The sequence below is a fragment of the Lontra canadensis genome, unplaced genomic scaffold, assembly GCF_010015895.1.
Source record: "Lontra canadensis isolate GAN:19392208 unplaced genomic scaffold, GSC_riverotter_1.0 scaffold2, whole genome shotgun sequence".
In the NCBI taxonomy this organism is placed as follows: Eukaryota; Metazoa; Chordata; class Mammalia; order Carnivora; family Mustelidae; genus Lontra; species Lontra canadensis.
Genome location: NW_022630996.1, coordinates 5,128,484 through 5,142,056, shown reverse-complemented (window position 1 = coordinate 5,142,056; position 13,573 = coordinate 5,128,484). Strand labels below are relative to the sequence as shown.

Genomic DNA, 13,573 nt, shown 5'->3' with positions numbered 1-13,573 from the left:
AGTGTTGAAGGCCAATGAGGTTGAGTCTTCTTCCACAAATAAGCTAGAAAGAACCTAATTTGTAATATCTGGTGACTTATTATGGCATGAGGCTCTGCTGTGGGCTGGGGAGACATAGCATTACACAAAGACTAGTGAACACAGGGAGAACAACAGTCTTTGACCTGCAGAATGAAGAGGAGCTGCCAGCTCAGGTAGCTTCCCAGGGCATCTCTTCATCCCTGTATCTCTCAATAAGTCAGTGCATTCAAGAGACTTCTAGGGTGAAATTGAGACCCACCCCCACCCCAGTGCCCATTCTTGCCCACAAAATGGATAATGTTGAGTGTGTGTCACTGAGAGAATGGAAGGGGTGGTGATAGAATAGTTGAGATCCTGACTTGCAGATGAGACAATGAATTCCCCATTAGTCCCCTGTATTAAAGGTGCTGTTGACACATCTCAGTGATGATGCCCAGCAGACAGAGGTGTGATGGGTGAAGGAGAAGATAACACAGTGTGAGGCCACTGCCTCCAGACGGCACTGGAGCTGAAAAGGACAACCTATGCATTGACTTTGTTAAGAAAGGAGCTTATAAATAAATTAGTCATCCATGTATGTTATAACATAAATCGTGTCTCCTGAGGTTGGGGGAATTGATAGAGGTAGTGATGTCACTGTGAGAACTCCCTTGTGCAGACAAGGGACCTCCCTCCTTCTCGGCTCATGCTCACGAAAACCTCTATTTGATGAACCACCCAGCCCAGCCCTGACTCCACCAGGGACCCCAGGCTCCTCTGCTGGGTGACCCTCTGTCTCCTGGGGGAAGGTGAGTCTTCAGAACACCAAGCGGTTTCAGTGAATGCTTGTGTGTGAGTGTGAGCAATGATTACGTGCCAGGAGGACAATCCATTTCTCCTGACTGTGCCCGACTTCTATCTCCACAGGTCACGCAGGACCTGGAGTCTCCCAGTTCCCCAGGCACAGGGTCACGAAGAGGGGCCAAAATGTAACTCTCAGTTGTGATCCCATTTCTGGTCATGTTGTCCTTTATTGGTACCGACAAACCATAGGGAAAGGCCCGGAGTTTTTGGTTTACTTCCAAAACGAGGAAGAATTGGACAAATCAGGGATGACCAATGATCGGTTCTCTGCTGAGAGGTCTGAGGGGACCCGCTCCACTCTGCAGATCCAGCGTGCAGAGCAGGGGGACTCAGCTGTGTACCTCTGTGCCAGCAGTCCCACCACAGTGGGGCACCGTCACCTCCTTGCTCCTCACAAACCTCAGACTCCTCTCCCCTTGCTGTAGCTGGAGCCCCTAAACTGTCTGCCCTTTGCTCTTCATTCCCTGATGGACAAGAAGTAGATTTGGACATCAGCTGTCCTTTGGCTAGGAAGAGACTCTAGATAAACTCCCGAAATGCATGTAAATGTTGGTGGATGAAACCATTCTGACTCATTGGGTTCCAGGAGTCCCAGAACCAGAGTATAGCTACAAGCCCAGGACTGATGGTCGGGGACACAAGGGGTCTGCTACAGAACCTGAGGCTTCTGTTAGCGGACACACCTCCTTGTCTGCACAGATTTGTGGCTGGGCATGTGGAAAGTTCCTGACCACCTTCTTGGGCACATTCTTTCCTCTAAAGCCTCTTCTGTCCCTGAAACATTGGAAACCTTCAGCAACAGATTAGCAGCCTGTCTTCGTGTTTGGTCTTCACTGCTTTTGTGGTGGTGGAAGGACCAGCCCCATAACAATGAGAAGACCTCAATTCCTCTGACCAGTTTGGGAGGCTCCCTGTCTCTGTTTGTTGTCATTTTTCCAGCACTGTGAGTCCTGGCAGTGAGCCCACAGCACTTGAATGGGCTTCCCCAACCTTACCTACCCTGATGCCCTGAGTGACTCTGAGATTCCTAGAGATGGTGTGTTTTCTTCGATACCCAAGCCTTCTGAGTTGAAATTATTTCCTCGAATTCTTTGATGTGAGAAGACAGGATATTTTCTTTATAATAGTGCCCCTATTCCTTTTTACTTGTTTTATTTGCTGTATTATATATTGTTATATTGTTACCTGTTATAAATATAAATAATTATGCAGTAATAACATCTTCCACTGGAGTGCATGAAGCTGTGGATTGGGTCTATGGAATCTAAAGCCATGCTCTGGGTTCATAGGATCACGGATCATGGGTTTCTGGGTGTCCTGAGGAGATAGCCCAGGACTCCTAGACTGGGACAGAATGTCACAGACTCAGTGATGACGGAGGTGTCCTGAGACTTGCATAGCTGGCAAGGGGGTTACAGTCACTTCAAATCTACTCAGAATTGTGGTAGCTCAGGATACCAAATATCTTTCTCCAGAGAATGAGTGTCCTTGGAAAGGAGTTTTCCTGGTCTTATTTTTTCCTCTATTTATTTGTTTATTTATTTACTTATAGAGTGGGAGAGAGAGAATCTTAAGCAAGCTCCACTCTTAGCATGGAGCCCGAAGCAGGGCTTGATCCCAGGACCTGAGATCATGACCTGAGCCAAAATAAAGAGTCAGACTCTTAACCGACTGCGCCACCCAGGTACCCCTGGTCTTATTTTAATTGTGGTATCAGCAAAGCACTGTTTGCGCTGCTGCCCTGTGTCTGTGGGAATGAGAAAGTCTAGGGCACAGTTAGGAGTTCCTTATCCTTGGAATGGCATTCTGGGGACTTCCTCCCTGGACCCTGTCTCCAATTTTGCCGCCTTTCTCCACACAACCCTGGCAGATTCAGCTTCCTTATAATACTCTCTTCACTCCCTGCTGCCTAAATGAGCAGATGTACTTTGTACAAACTATCCGTTTAGTGTAGATGATCCTTTGCTTATTTTAATTCCATCCATCCTTATTTTTCCTATTAGATATTGCATCCTCCTTGATTCCATATTATCTTATAAGATGTCTTGTATTTTTCTTATATTCCGATTTTACTTTTTATTGACACACACTGAACCCCATCTTGAAGGTAATCTCATCGTATCCCTAGTCTTCCGTGGATCTGTATTTTGGAGGGGCCCTTTGGTGGTGGAAGGGGCATCTTTGTTTATTTCTAGTAAAAGAGATAAAAGAACCTCCTTACACTTCAATCTTCTTCATTTTCCTTCCTATTTTAGACTAAATACTATTTTCTTCCATACCTCCCATTCTGTCCCTCTCCCTTTTTTGAGATAGCTTTGAAGGAGATTTCATTCAGGCTTAACTGTCAGATATGTGATAGTTGTTTAGTAAGAGGGTGGGAGATTAAGCACGGTAGCTCCAAGGAATAGAGTCAGGATTAGGCGTTGGTGTTCAGATTAGGGTTTCAGGAAACTGAGCGTAAAATTTGCAGAATGCTACTTCTGGGATAGTCTCCCAGCTGACTCTGCAGCACTTCCCAGCATCCCTTGGGCCATTGCAGAAGAGGTAATGGTGAAACTGCAGGCATTGGCCACAAGATGGCACTGTGATGCCACTGACATCAAAGGGGCTCTGAGGGAGGGCTGGGAGAGCAGCCAAGGGAAGGAAAGGGTTAAGAAAAACTTAGGCCTGGATCCAATATCAGGCAGATGTGGAAGAAGTTTTCAGTTATTGCTCGGCTACCTAGCTATGGAAGAGGTGGGCGGTCCCTCTAAACCCTAATGAGTTCCACAGTTGAAGGATTTGGGCAAGGCAGCCTTGACGCCAGGGGCAGGCGCAGAGGAGCAACTGTCTCAGAGGAATATGGGAAACCGAGGGGGTGTGGCGTACCCTAAACTCCGTGCATCACAGCCACACCCCATCTCCCCTGCAGGCCTTGCTAAAGAATGTTAGGAGAGGAGTAGCTGACCCTACTTGAGCTGAGTCAGAAGGGACCCTGGGCCAGACAATCTGCAGGGGTGGGATGCAGTGACATCCCACGGAGACTCATTTGTGCATTGGAGAAGGGCTTCCAAGCTCCCTTTCTCGGTCCTGTGGATGAAAGGATTTAGGTGGGACAGCCCTCTTCTTGTCCTGCCTCTGCCATGAACCTCAACCTCTTTTGTGTGACTCTTTGGCTGCTGGGAGCAGGTGAGTTCTGGACCCAGCTGGAAATCAGTGCCAAGGTTTTGCAAAATCCCAGCTCCAAGCTCTTCCCTTTCTTTTGCAGATGCAGTTTACTCCTTAAGCCTCGCCTTCCCCTCTGTCTGCCTCTGCCAACAGGTCCCATGGATGCTGAGATCACCCAGATGCCAAGATACAGCATTATACAAACAGGAACCAAGAAGACCCTGGAGTGTTCTCAGGATATGAACCATTTTGCAATGTTCTGGTATCGACAAGACCCAGGACAGGGGCTGAGGCTGATCTATTATTCAAGTGGCAGCCCAAGCACTACCAAAGGGGATGTTGCCGAAGGGTACAGCGTCTCCCGAAAGGAGCAGAAGCATTTCCCCCTGACCCTGGAGTCTGCCAGCACCAACCAGACCTCTGTGTACCTCTGTGCCAGCAGTGAATCCACAGCATGGCTCAGCCAGCTGCTCTCTGCACAAAAAACTCAGCTGCAAGCATGGAGACTCCTTCCTGAGTCCCTGCCTCAGGATGAGGGAAAAACTGCCCCTACTGAGGCTTTCACCCTACCCCGATGCTGAGCAGGATGGCCCTCACTGTGAACTGTGCTCCGTCATGTGCCGGGGGAGAGCTCCTAATATTATTCCATGCAATCTGGAATATTCTGGTAATTGAGTAAAACAGAGGATCAAGTAGCATCTCACGTGAAATTAATATTTCACTTTCTTCTCAATGAACAGGAACAAAGCAGAAAGCAGCTGAGCAGTTTTAAACTCCCTGAATGGTCTGGGATTCTCCAGATCTAAAACTATTACAGAAAGTTGCCTTGGGGTCAAAACCATTGCATACTCTGCAAAAATTCTCTGGAGGAAAACAAACAAACAAACAAACAAACAAACAAAACCTCTTAATAACTAGTTATAAAACACACAAGTAGGGGCACCTGGGTGGCTCAGTGGGTTAAATCCTCTGCCTTCAGCTCAGGTCATGATCTCAGGGTCCTGGGATCGAACCCCACATCGGGCTCTCTGCTCAGACGGAAGCCTGCTTTCTCCTCTCTCTCTCTGCCTGCCTCTCTGCCTACCTGTGATCTCTCTCTGTCAAATAAATATATAAAATCTTTAAAAGAAAAACAACAACACACAAGTAAACAAGCCACTTAGGGAAACGTTAGTAGATACATCAAACAGCATTATTACAACCAAAGGGACTACAAACTAAGTCTCTGCCTGTGGCTGTAGGGCAGTGGTTTGAGTCTTCTGAGGCTCAGGGAGGGTAGCTTAAGGAAGGGACCGATTTCTTACCACCCCTTTGGCTTGGTGGGAGATTCATGAGCTCCCTGGGTTTTTCCTTGTAAAACATTACAAAAGGATATTGGGCAATAATTTTATTCTCTCCACAGCCCATTTCCCTCCTTGACTCCTTACAGGTAGAGTCAACCCAAAATCAACATTGCCTGGCTTGGGATCCATTAACTCCAAGACTGGGCTTCCATAGTTGGATTTTACAGGAAGTACAAACACCATGAGCCGCACACCCCTGGTCACATGCTCCCTTTGTACACCCCTGAGCCGGCAAAGGTGCTGCTGGCTCACCCAGGACCTGCTTGCAGAGAGAGGTACAGGCTGCTTGCCTGGAAAAGTAATCAATCCACAGACTGGCCAAGCTAAGCTGCTGAAAGCCTAATGAGATGCTGAATGGTGAAACTGATAAATGACCAATTTTCCAAACCATGGAGTTTACAACAGTTCAGGATTCATAGAATAATCTCTAAAATACTGGAGGATTTTTTTTTACATTTTTGACCCTCAAAAACTCAGCCATGATCCTCAGCTACTTCTTAGCAAACTTATTAGTTTAGTTTATTTTAATGCCAAATTTGGGTGCTATATGTTTCAGTCTCCAGGAACGCGTCACGTTTCTCAGTGTTTCGTGTATGTGAGTGTCCTTGTCTTCTCTTACTTGTGTGTGGTTGCATGGGGAACGCAAGCATAAAATTATGTATATCTCCCATCTTTCAGGAAATTCACTGACTTATGCTTAAGTAATAGCTTATTAAAGTATAATTAGTAGAGAGTAAAAAGACTCAAATTAATACATGATACATGGATGGCTTGGTAAATTTTGATGAATGTCTACACTGGTGCAACCATGACCAAAATCAAGATAAAGAACATTTCCATCACCCAAGAAAGTTTCCTTGTGCGCATTTCCAATCAATTTCTTTCCCAGAGCTAAGCATTTTTCTGATTTTTATCACCACATTTTGTTTATACTTGAACTTCTTGGGAAAGAATTTCAATCTAAAATGGAACCAGGAGGATATAAAATGGAAAATCTCATGCATGTGCCTTCAGAAAAACAAAATGTAAGGACTGAGAGATTGATTTCCCATAAATGCCTGAGTCATAGAAAACTGACGTTGGAATTTTCTTAAATAATAGGGAGTTGATCTGGGGTTACCTCCTATCACTCTTGGGAAATTTTTGCTTATGATTTCCAGAGGCATAAACAAGAAATGACCCAGGTCGTGTTGGTCTTACAAAATAAGCTGAATTAAGCTTTGTATGTCTGACTAGATGAGTTTTGTCTGTATTTTCTCCCTCTGTATTTGATTTTAACAGACCTAACTGAGCTTTCTGCTGTCTCCATCCTCTGCCCATGAGAACAGCTCACTGCAAACCTTCCATGGCCTCTCCTGGAGCATGATACAGTCTGTGTATCCTGAAGTGGGCTTCCTCAACTATTTCCAAAAAACTTATCTTTTTGACAGTTCTGAGCTTGACATTCATATAAATGGAACCATATAGTCAATGCTCTTGTTCAGTTGATTTCTTTTTCTCAAAAATTAATATTTTTGAAATGTACTCATGTGGGTTTATCCGTAGTTTATTCTTATTACTGTGTGGTATTCCAGTGCATTGATATACCAGGATTTGTTTATCCATTCACCTACGGATGGATATCTGGGTTGTACCAGGCTTGAACTATTATGGATAAAGCTCTTCTGAACATTCTTATACAAGTAATTATAGCTAAATGCATTTATTTCTTTCAAGTGTAGGCAGAAAAGTGAAATTGCTGATTCGTAGGGTAGATGCACGTTTGACTTCATTAGAAACAGTTGAACAGGTTTTCAGACTGGCCAATTTACAATACGGAGGGAGGGAGGGTTCCCGGGGCTCCCCATTCTCACCAGCATTTGATGACCTCGGTCTTTTTGTTGTTGGCCATTCTATGGGGAGTGCAGTGGGATCTCATTTGCATTTCACCAATGAGTGATGATGTTTGCTTTTTGGCCATTTCCATCTTCCTGTTTTCTCTTGTAAAGTGCCTGCTTTTTATACTTGTTCATTTTTAAGAAAATGGGTTGTCTTGATACCATTGCTTCGTAAGACATATTTTTATGTTCTAGGTAGGAGTCTTTGGACCATTAAATATGCGGAGTCTCTTTTCCCACGGTGGTTTGCCTATGAGCTTTCCTTACATTGCCTTTGGATGAGCTGAAATTTAACATGTTTGTTAAGTCTCATTTATCGGGGCGCCTGGGTGGCTCAGTGGGTTAAAGCCTCTGCCTTCGGCTTAGGTCATGATCTCAGGGTCCTGGGATCGAGCCCTGCATCGGGGCTCTCTGCTCAGAAGGGAGCCTGCTTCCTCCTCTCTCTGCCTGCCTCTCTGTCTACTTGTGATCTCTGTCTGTCAAATAAATAAATGAAATCTTTAAAAAAAGGTCTCATTTATCTTTTTTTTCTTTTACATTACATGTCTTTTGCATCCTGTCTAAAGCATGTTTGCCCAACTCCAAGATGAGTCTTTCTTTTCTAGTTCTTGCTCTGCTCTCCTGTGGCTGTCCCATTCCTTGTTCTTGCTCATGAGCTGAAAATGCTCCCCCTCCAAAATCACAAATTAGTCATCCCACTATCTGCCCAAACCTTCCTATCCCCACCACCTGCTCCTTGACTCTATTGGGATCTCCTTTCCATTGGTAACCATTCTTTGTTCGTATTCCACACTAAGGTCCTTCTACATTTTCATGAGCTCACACTAGGGTAGATTCAATGATTTTCCATTCTTTTGACACAGCCTTACAAGCCATCTTCATTCTTTCACCATGATCTTAGGTTGCCCTTACACTGCAGACACCAAGCCAGAAGGAGTGCATTATGTCTCTTGTTCCGGGCAATGCCTGTCCCAATGAGCCACGTGCTTGTACCAGTTAGCACCATGATAAACTGATGGTTACTAACCCTACCTGCCTTTACATCCCTGCTTTGAGATTCCAGTGCTCTTGTTGGCTTTCAAACATTTAAACTATTTTAAATGTTTAATTATCAAACATTTAAACTATTTCTAATATTTAAAACTTTTCTCACTCACCTTGAAATTTACCTGTTTCCCTTCTTGATGCTGAAATCAAAGGAGATTGTTGCAGCCAAGGGCGGTGCACAGTGAGAGGCATAACCCCAGGGAGTGGGGGTTCGGAGTGAGAGTTCCAAAGAGGGATCTGCATGGAGCATTGTGTTGCCCACCATGGAGGTGAGGCGAGTGCCCTGACTTGAACTTTGCTAGGTGACAGGAGGTAAGGAATATAGTCTTCCTGCATCTTCTTTAGAGTCTTTGTCCCCAAGTCACACTGTTTATTTTCACATTCATATTTCTCTACACTTCTGCTGACTATCTCAGCAATGCTAATTGCAGACTGTTAGGGCTTTTGTTACTGCTAATTGCAGAATGTTAGAACTTCTGTTACTGCTAATTGCAGAATGTTTGGGCTTTTGTTCCTTTTTTAAAATCAAAATACAGTCTCCATGTCTCATTTTCCCTTGCTATGTCTAGGAGTACACAGGTGTGGCAGGGAAAGGGAAGCCAGAAGGCGGGGAAGGGAGAAAGCATTCTATGGCTGGCATAAGCGTGTGGCTCTTATTGCCTGAGACAACTGGCCTGGGAGGATGAGAAGTGTGGGTCTCTGGGCACTCGAGCCCTGTAGCTAAGGGACACTGCTGCCTTGAGCAGGGAAAAGTAAGGACTCTGAAACATGACCTGGAGAAGGAAGCCGAGGGAACAGATCTTGCAAACCAGGACAGTTGGTGACCCTGCCTCCTTGCTCCTGCCATTTCTCCCAGGAGCTACACTCAACTGCAAGGTAGAGGAAAAAGGACCCCAGATAATACCATCCACAGAGGTTAGCGTCTCGGGACAGGACGGATCTGGAGGGCTAGACTTAAACTATCCAGAACATTATACCTGCTCTGGGCTTGAGGGCAGGAAATCCTGAGTTGGTTAAGCCTGAGCTGTAAGCCGATAAAGTCCTGGAATGGTTTCTGGGGAATCTGTACTCCTAGTAATTCATAAGCAATCCAGGCCCCTTTGGATCTGATCAGATGGACTGAATCTTGGTGATTCTGCAGCACTAGCCAGTCAGGACGGGTGTGTGCATGCTGCCGGGGGGAAAGGAAAACGTAATGACAAAGCTTGTTGTGAACCTGACATCTGAAAGGGGATTGGAGGACACGTAGGCAGAGTGGGAACAGGGTTTAGTCACAGCCAGCTCCTCACCCCAGCCAATGCACTGGTGGGCGGGAGAGCTCCAGCACAATTAAAGGTGGGGAGGGTGGGAGGTAAACAGGCATCCTAGTGGTGGGGGAGGGGCAGGGTGGTGGGCAGGTGCCACAGAGGAGGCTGGACTCAGAGACACATCTGGGCAGCTGCGTGGGCCTGGACCTTGCCAGAAGCCAGCCCTCCTGCCTGCAGATGGGAAGGGAGTCTAGGGTTCAGGGCAGCACTCTCTGTGGGGTGATGCCAACAGAGCAGTGCCATCCCAGAATTACCTTCCATCCAGGAAGAGTGAACCAGAGAGCTCAGCTCTTACCCAAGAGGACCAGAACCCTGAGCACAAGAGGCACAGTGCTGCCCACCTCCGCTGAGCCTTGGGCTCCAGGCTCCTCTGCTGGCTGAGAATTTGTCACCCACGGGCAGATCAGTCCAGTGGGCAAGGACAGCATTGATCTTTGGAGCTTGCTGACTCCTGAATTCTCTACTTTACTATCTGGGTAAGCCATCGGGCTCTCCCCTGCTCATTTTGTGTCTGCATTCCACAGGACCAGTGAAGGCTAGAGTCACCCAAACTCCAAGACACCTGATCAAAGCAAAAGGACAGCTAGTGACTCTGAGATGTTCCCCTGTCTCTGAGCAGCCCAGTGTACCTTGGTATCATGAGGCCCCAGGTCAGGGCCCCCCAGGTCCTCTTAGAGTTTTATGAAGGTATGCAAAGAGCAAAGGAAACTTCTCGGATCGATTCTCAGGGCAACAGTTCAGTGACTATGACTCTGAGCTGCGCATGAGCTCCTGGGGGCCATTGTTCTCGGCTGTGCCTCTCTACACCAGCTGCTTGGCACAGCCTTGTGGGGTCACCAGCATTCTGTCCACAAACCTACCAGCCTTGCTCTAACAGTGAGAGAACAGGCAGGCTCCCACTGAGGTTTCTCTCCTAAAAGGGAGGTGTTCAGTCTTTTCAGACATTTCCTGTCCTCCTGAGCTTGGAGTACTGTCCACTACCAGAAGCCAGGCTCACAGGCATGGCCTGGGTGTTTCCACATCTGTCCCCACACTGAGTGTCTCCAGTCCGTGTGGAGTGCCCTCACAACCCGATGCCTGTCAAGTCCTGGGTGACACCAACATAGGAGTGGCAACCGAGCCCCCTGGGTGTGCTAGATTCTTTGTAGATATTGTATGTTTTAACACTTTGCAACAATCAGCCCAATCAAATAGTCCTATACCCTCTTTGTAGGTGAAAAAGCATAGGGACAGTTAGTCAATTCCTCAGGGTCTCGTGGTCTAGTAGAAGCAGAATCCAGAAGCAAATTCATGTTTTCCAAGTCCAAGCTTCCCCCATGTGTCCTTCCCCCATCAGTAGCCTGGGCAACTGGGTTGGTCGGGGGAGGCTGGGACTCCCCAGGCCATCCTGCGGTCTAGCTGGGTGGCAGTGGAAAGTTTGTGGAGTATTATGACCTCTTCCCATGGCAACTGTGGGGAACATATAATTCCACACTGAATCATCATCCTCTGCACACATCCCTCACATCTTTTCCTAATCTGTAACTTACGTTTTCATTTTTACGGTGTGCTTTGCTGTTCAAGTTTCATGTAATGCAACTGAAATTGTGGTGTTCTTTGTGTCTCAACTAAACAAATCCCCTCTTAAATGAATGTCTAAATGAATGCCTTCATTTATTTCAGCTAAATTAAAATTTTATTTTTTGCAAGGAAGAGTAAATGTACCTGGGATATTTTTCCACGTGAGGAATGGAGTAGAGATCTAGGAATAAGAAGAAGGGACCTATGTTTGGGGTGGAAGAGACAGCCTGTGAAAAAGATTCCAGGGGAGGAGAAGAACATGACGCATACAAGGAAATGAGATGCAGGAGTGTGGCTGGGTCAGACGGAACCAGGGGTCCTGTACAGGGTGTCGATGGAGAGATAGGGGAGTGCAAACATTATAGGACCTTGCAGCGCTACTTCACAGAGGAAAGGCAGCCTGGAGCAGAGACCATATCAGTGAAGGTCTAAGACCAGATGTGGAGGGTAGTGGAAGGTAGACAGTGAGATAAGGGGTGGGTGAAGGGGTCACTGTCTGACTCTACTCTGAGCCAGGTCTTATTTCCCCAACACCCAAACTGGAGAAATGTCCCCTGCTTCCCCCATTCTGCCCTGAAACTGCATGGCCACCAGGCTCCTCTGCTGTGTGGTCCTTTGTCTGCTGGGGCAGGGGATCCCCCTCCCCCGCAAAGCCCTTTCCTGGGCACACTAAGCCCTATCCTAGGACTTTACTGTGTTTCTACCCTAGCAGGATCCCTCTTTGGCACTGACTCCAGCTCTGGCTTCTCACAGTCAGAGACTGGATGCTGGAACTATCCAGACCCCAAGAGAACAAGAGCAGGACAGAGGGGGACATTGAGATGCTCGTGACTGCTGTCCATGGCCAGACATGTACAGACGTCAACAGGACCCCAAGCTGGGCTAAGCCGATAGAGTACCACTTGCACAAAGGAGAAATACCCCATGGGCCTGTGACTTTCTGTCATAGCCAAAGATGCCGTCCTCTTGTCCCTGACCTCTGTGTCCTCTCATTCCAGCCGGCACCCCAGAGTCACCTCCCCTGCATAGACAGGCCAACAGAAGACGGGCTTGGGCTTGTCCCTGGTGAGGGAGGACACTGTCCCAGGGCATCCTCTCCTGGACTTCCCAGCATGGGGACCCAGTCTCCTCTTCTGGAGCCCTTCTTCTGGAGCTTTCACAGAGCCCTTCTGTGGCTCTGCCATCACAGCTGTCACAGCTCGGGACTTCAGAGCCATTCCGCTTACCCAGGTGCTTACAGAAAGGGAAGACCATTTGAAATCCAATGTTCTTTTTGTTTTTTTTCTCCTGAAAATTTTATATATTTATCTGAGAGAGAGAGAGAGAGCAAGAGAGAGAGCATAAGCAAGGGGAAAGGCAGAGGGAGAAGCAGACTCCCTGGTGAGCAGGGAGCCCACGTAGGGCTCTACCCCAAGACCCCAGGATCATGACCTCAGCCAAAGGCAGCCGCCTGACTGAGCCCCCCAGGTGCCCCTGAAATCCAACACTCTTGACACCACAGGTCTAGATTCCTGTTCTCACTAGCCGTGGATGAGTCCGTCTGCCCCAGGGCATTTGCATCTCATCCAGAGACTTTGTCCCCACCTGTCCACTCCTGGCTGTCCTTCCGCACTCCGTTTGCTCTTATTTCTGCCTCCACCACACCAGGCTCAGCTCCTGTCATTCCCCACCGGTGTCACCTTCCTCCCCAACGGAAGGCTGTTCTTCCTGCATCAACACAGGTCTCTCATTTGCGTCCCCCTTGCTGCAGCTCTCCCGTTGGCGAGCACCCCATCAAGGGAGCACTGCTCATGGGATGACTGGGTCAGTCTCGGTACCCCAGGTGCTCAAAGCTTCCAGTACTCAGCGATCCTTGTACACGACCCCATTTACTGGAAAGCCTCTCACTCTCTAAACTGTAAACCTCAGCTGTGTGGGGAGCATGGATGTCTTTAACCCCTTGTTCTCCTCAGTGCCAATAGCAGAAGGAAGAACACCCAGGTACCTACTGAGACCATGCCAGATGTTCCATTTTTAGAGAGAGTCTGTGTATTAGTCCTTGAAGAATTTTAAGAGTCCTTCAGGGTGGAAATATCAAACGGACGCCCAGAATGGCCCAAGGACAGACTGAAACCCCAGTTTTGCCTGAATGATTCACATCAATGCTTTGAAGACTAATGCAGTTTCCTCTCCTGAGGCAGAGAAGATCAGAAATAGACTACTTATTCAGGGTCCAACCTTATAAAGACTGGAGCCAGAACATCTTCCCCGGGGACAGCAGCTCTTCCCACTCGTTTGCAAAAACCTTATTTGAGGAGGCTGTGACCTATTGACGAACCCTGGGATCACATCACAATCAGCGTTGTAATAATGTTGCTGGTCGAATTAGGAACAAGAAGACAGGTATCTCTAGCCCTGGAAACATGTACTTATTTTTGCTGAGTTTGGA

At 47.3% G+C, this 13,573-nt stretch overlaps 2 gene segments (V, D, J or C); both read left to right on the top strand.

The window, feature by feature from the left end:
• Nucleotides 1-733: 733 nt before the first annotated feature.
• On the top strand, nt 734-1,289 carry LOC116872876 (the record flags this gene model as incomplete). The annotated part of the segment is given in 2 exon segments: nt 734-809; nt 928-1,289. Coding segments are annotated over 2 exon segments (438 nt in total), but the record flags the coding sequence as incomplete, so codon positions are not given.
• Nucleotides 1,290-3,764: 2,475 nt separating this feature from the next.
• LOC116872865 lies at nt 3,765-4,592 on the top strand. The segment is given in 2 exon segments: nt 3,765-4,032; nt 4,165-4,592. Coding segments are annotated over 2 exon segments (474 nt in total).
• The last annotated feature ends 8,981 nt before the right edge of the window (nt 4,593-13,573 follow it).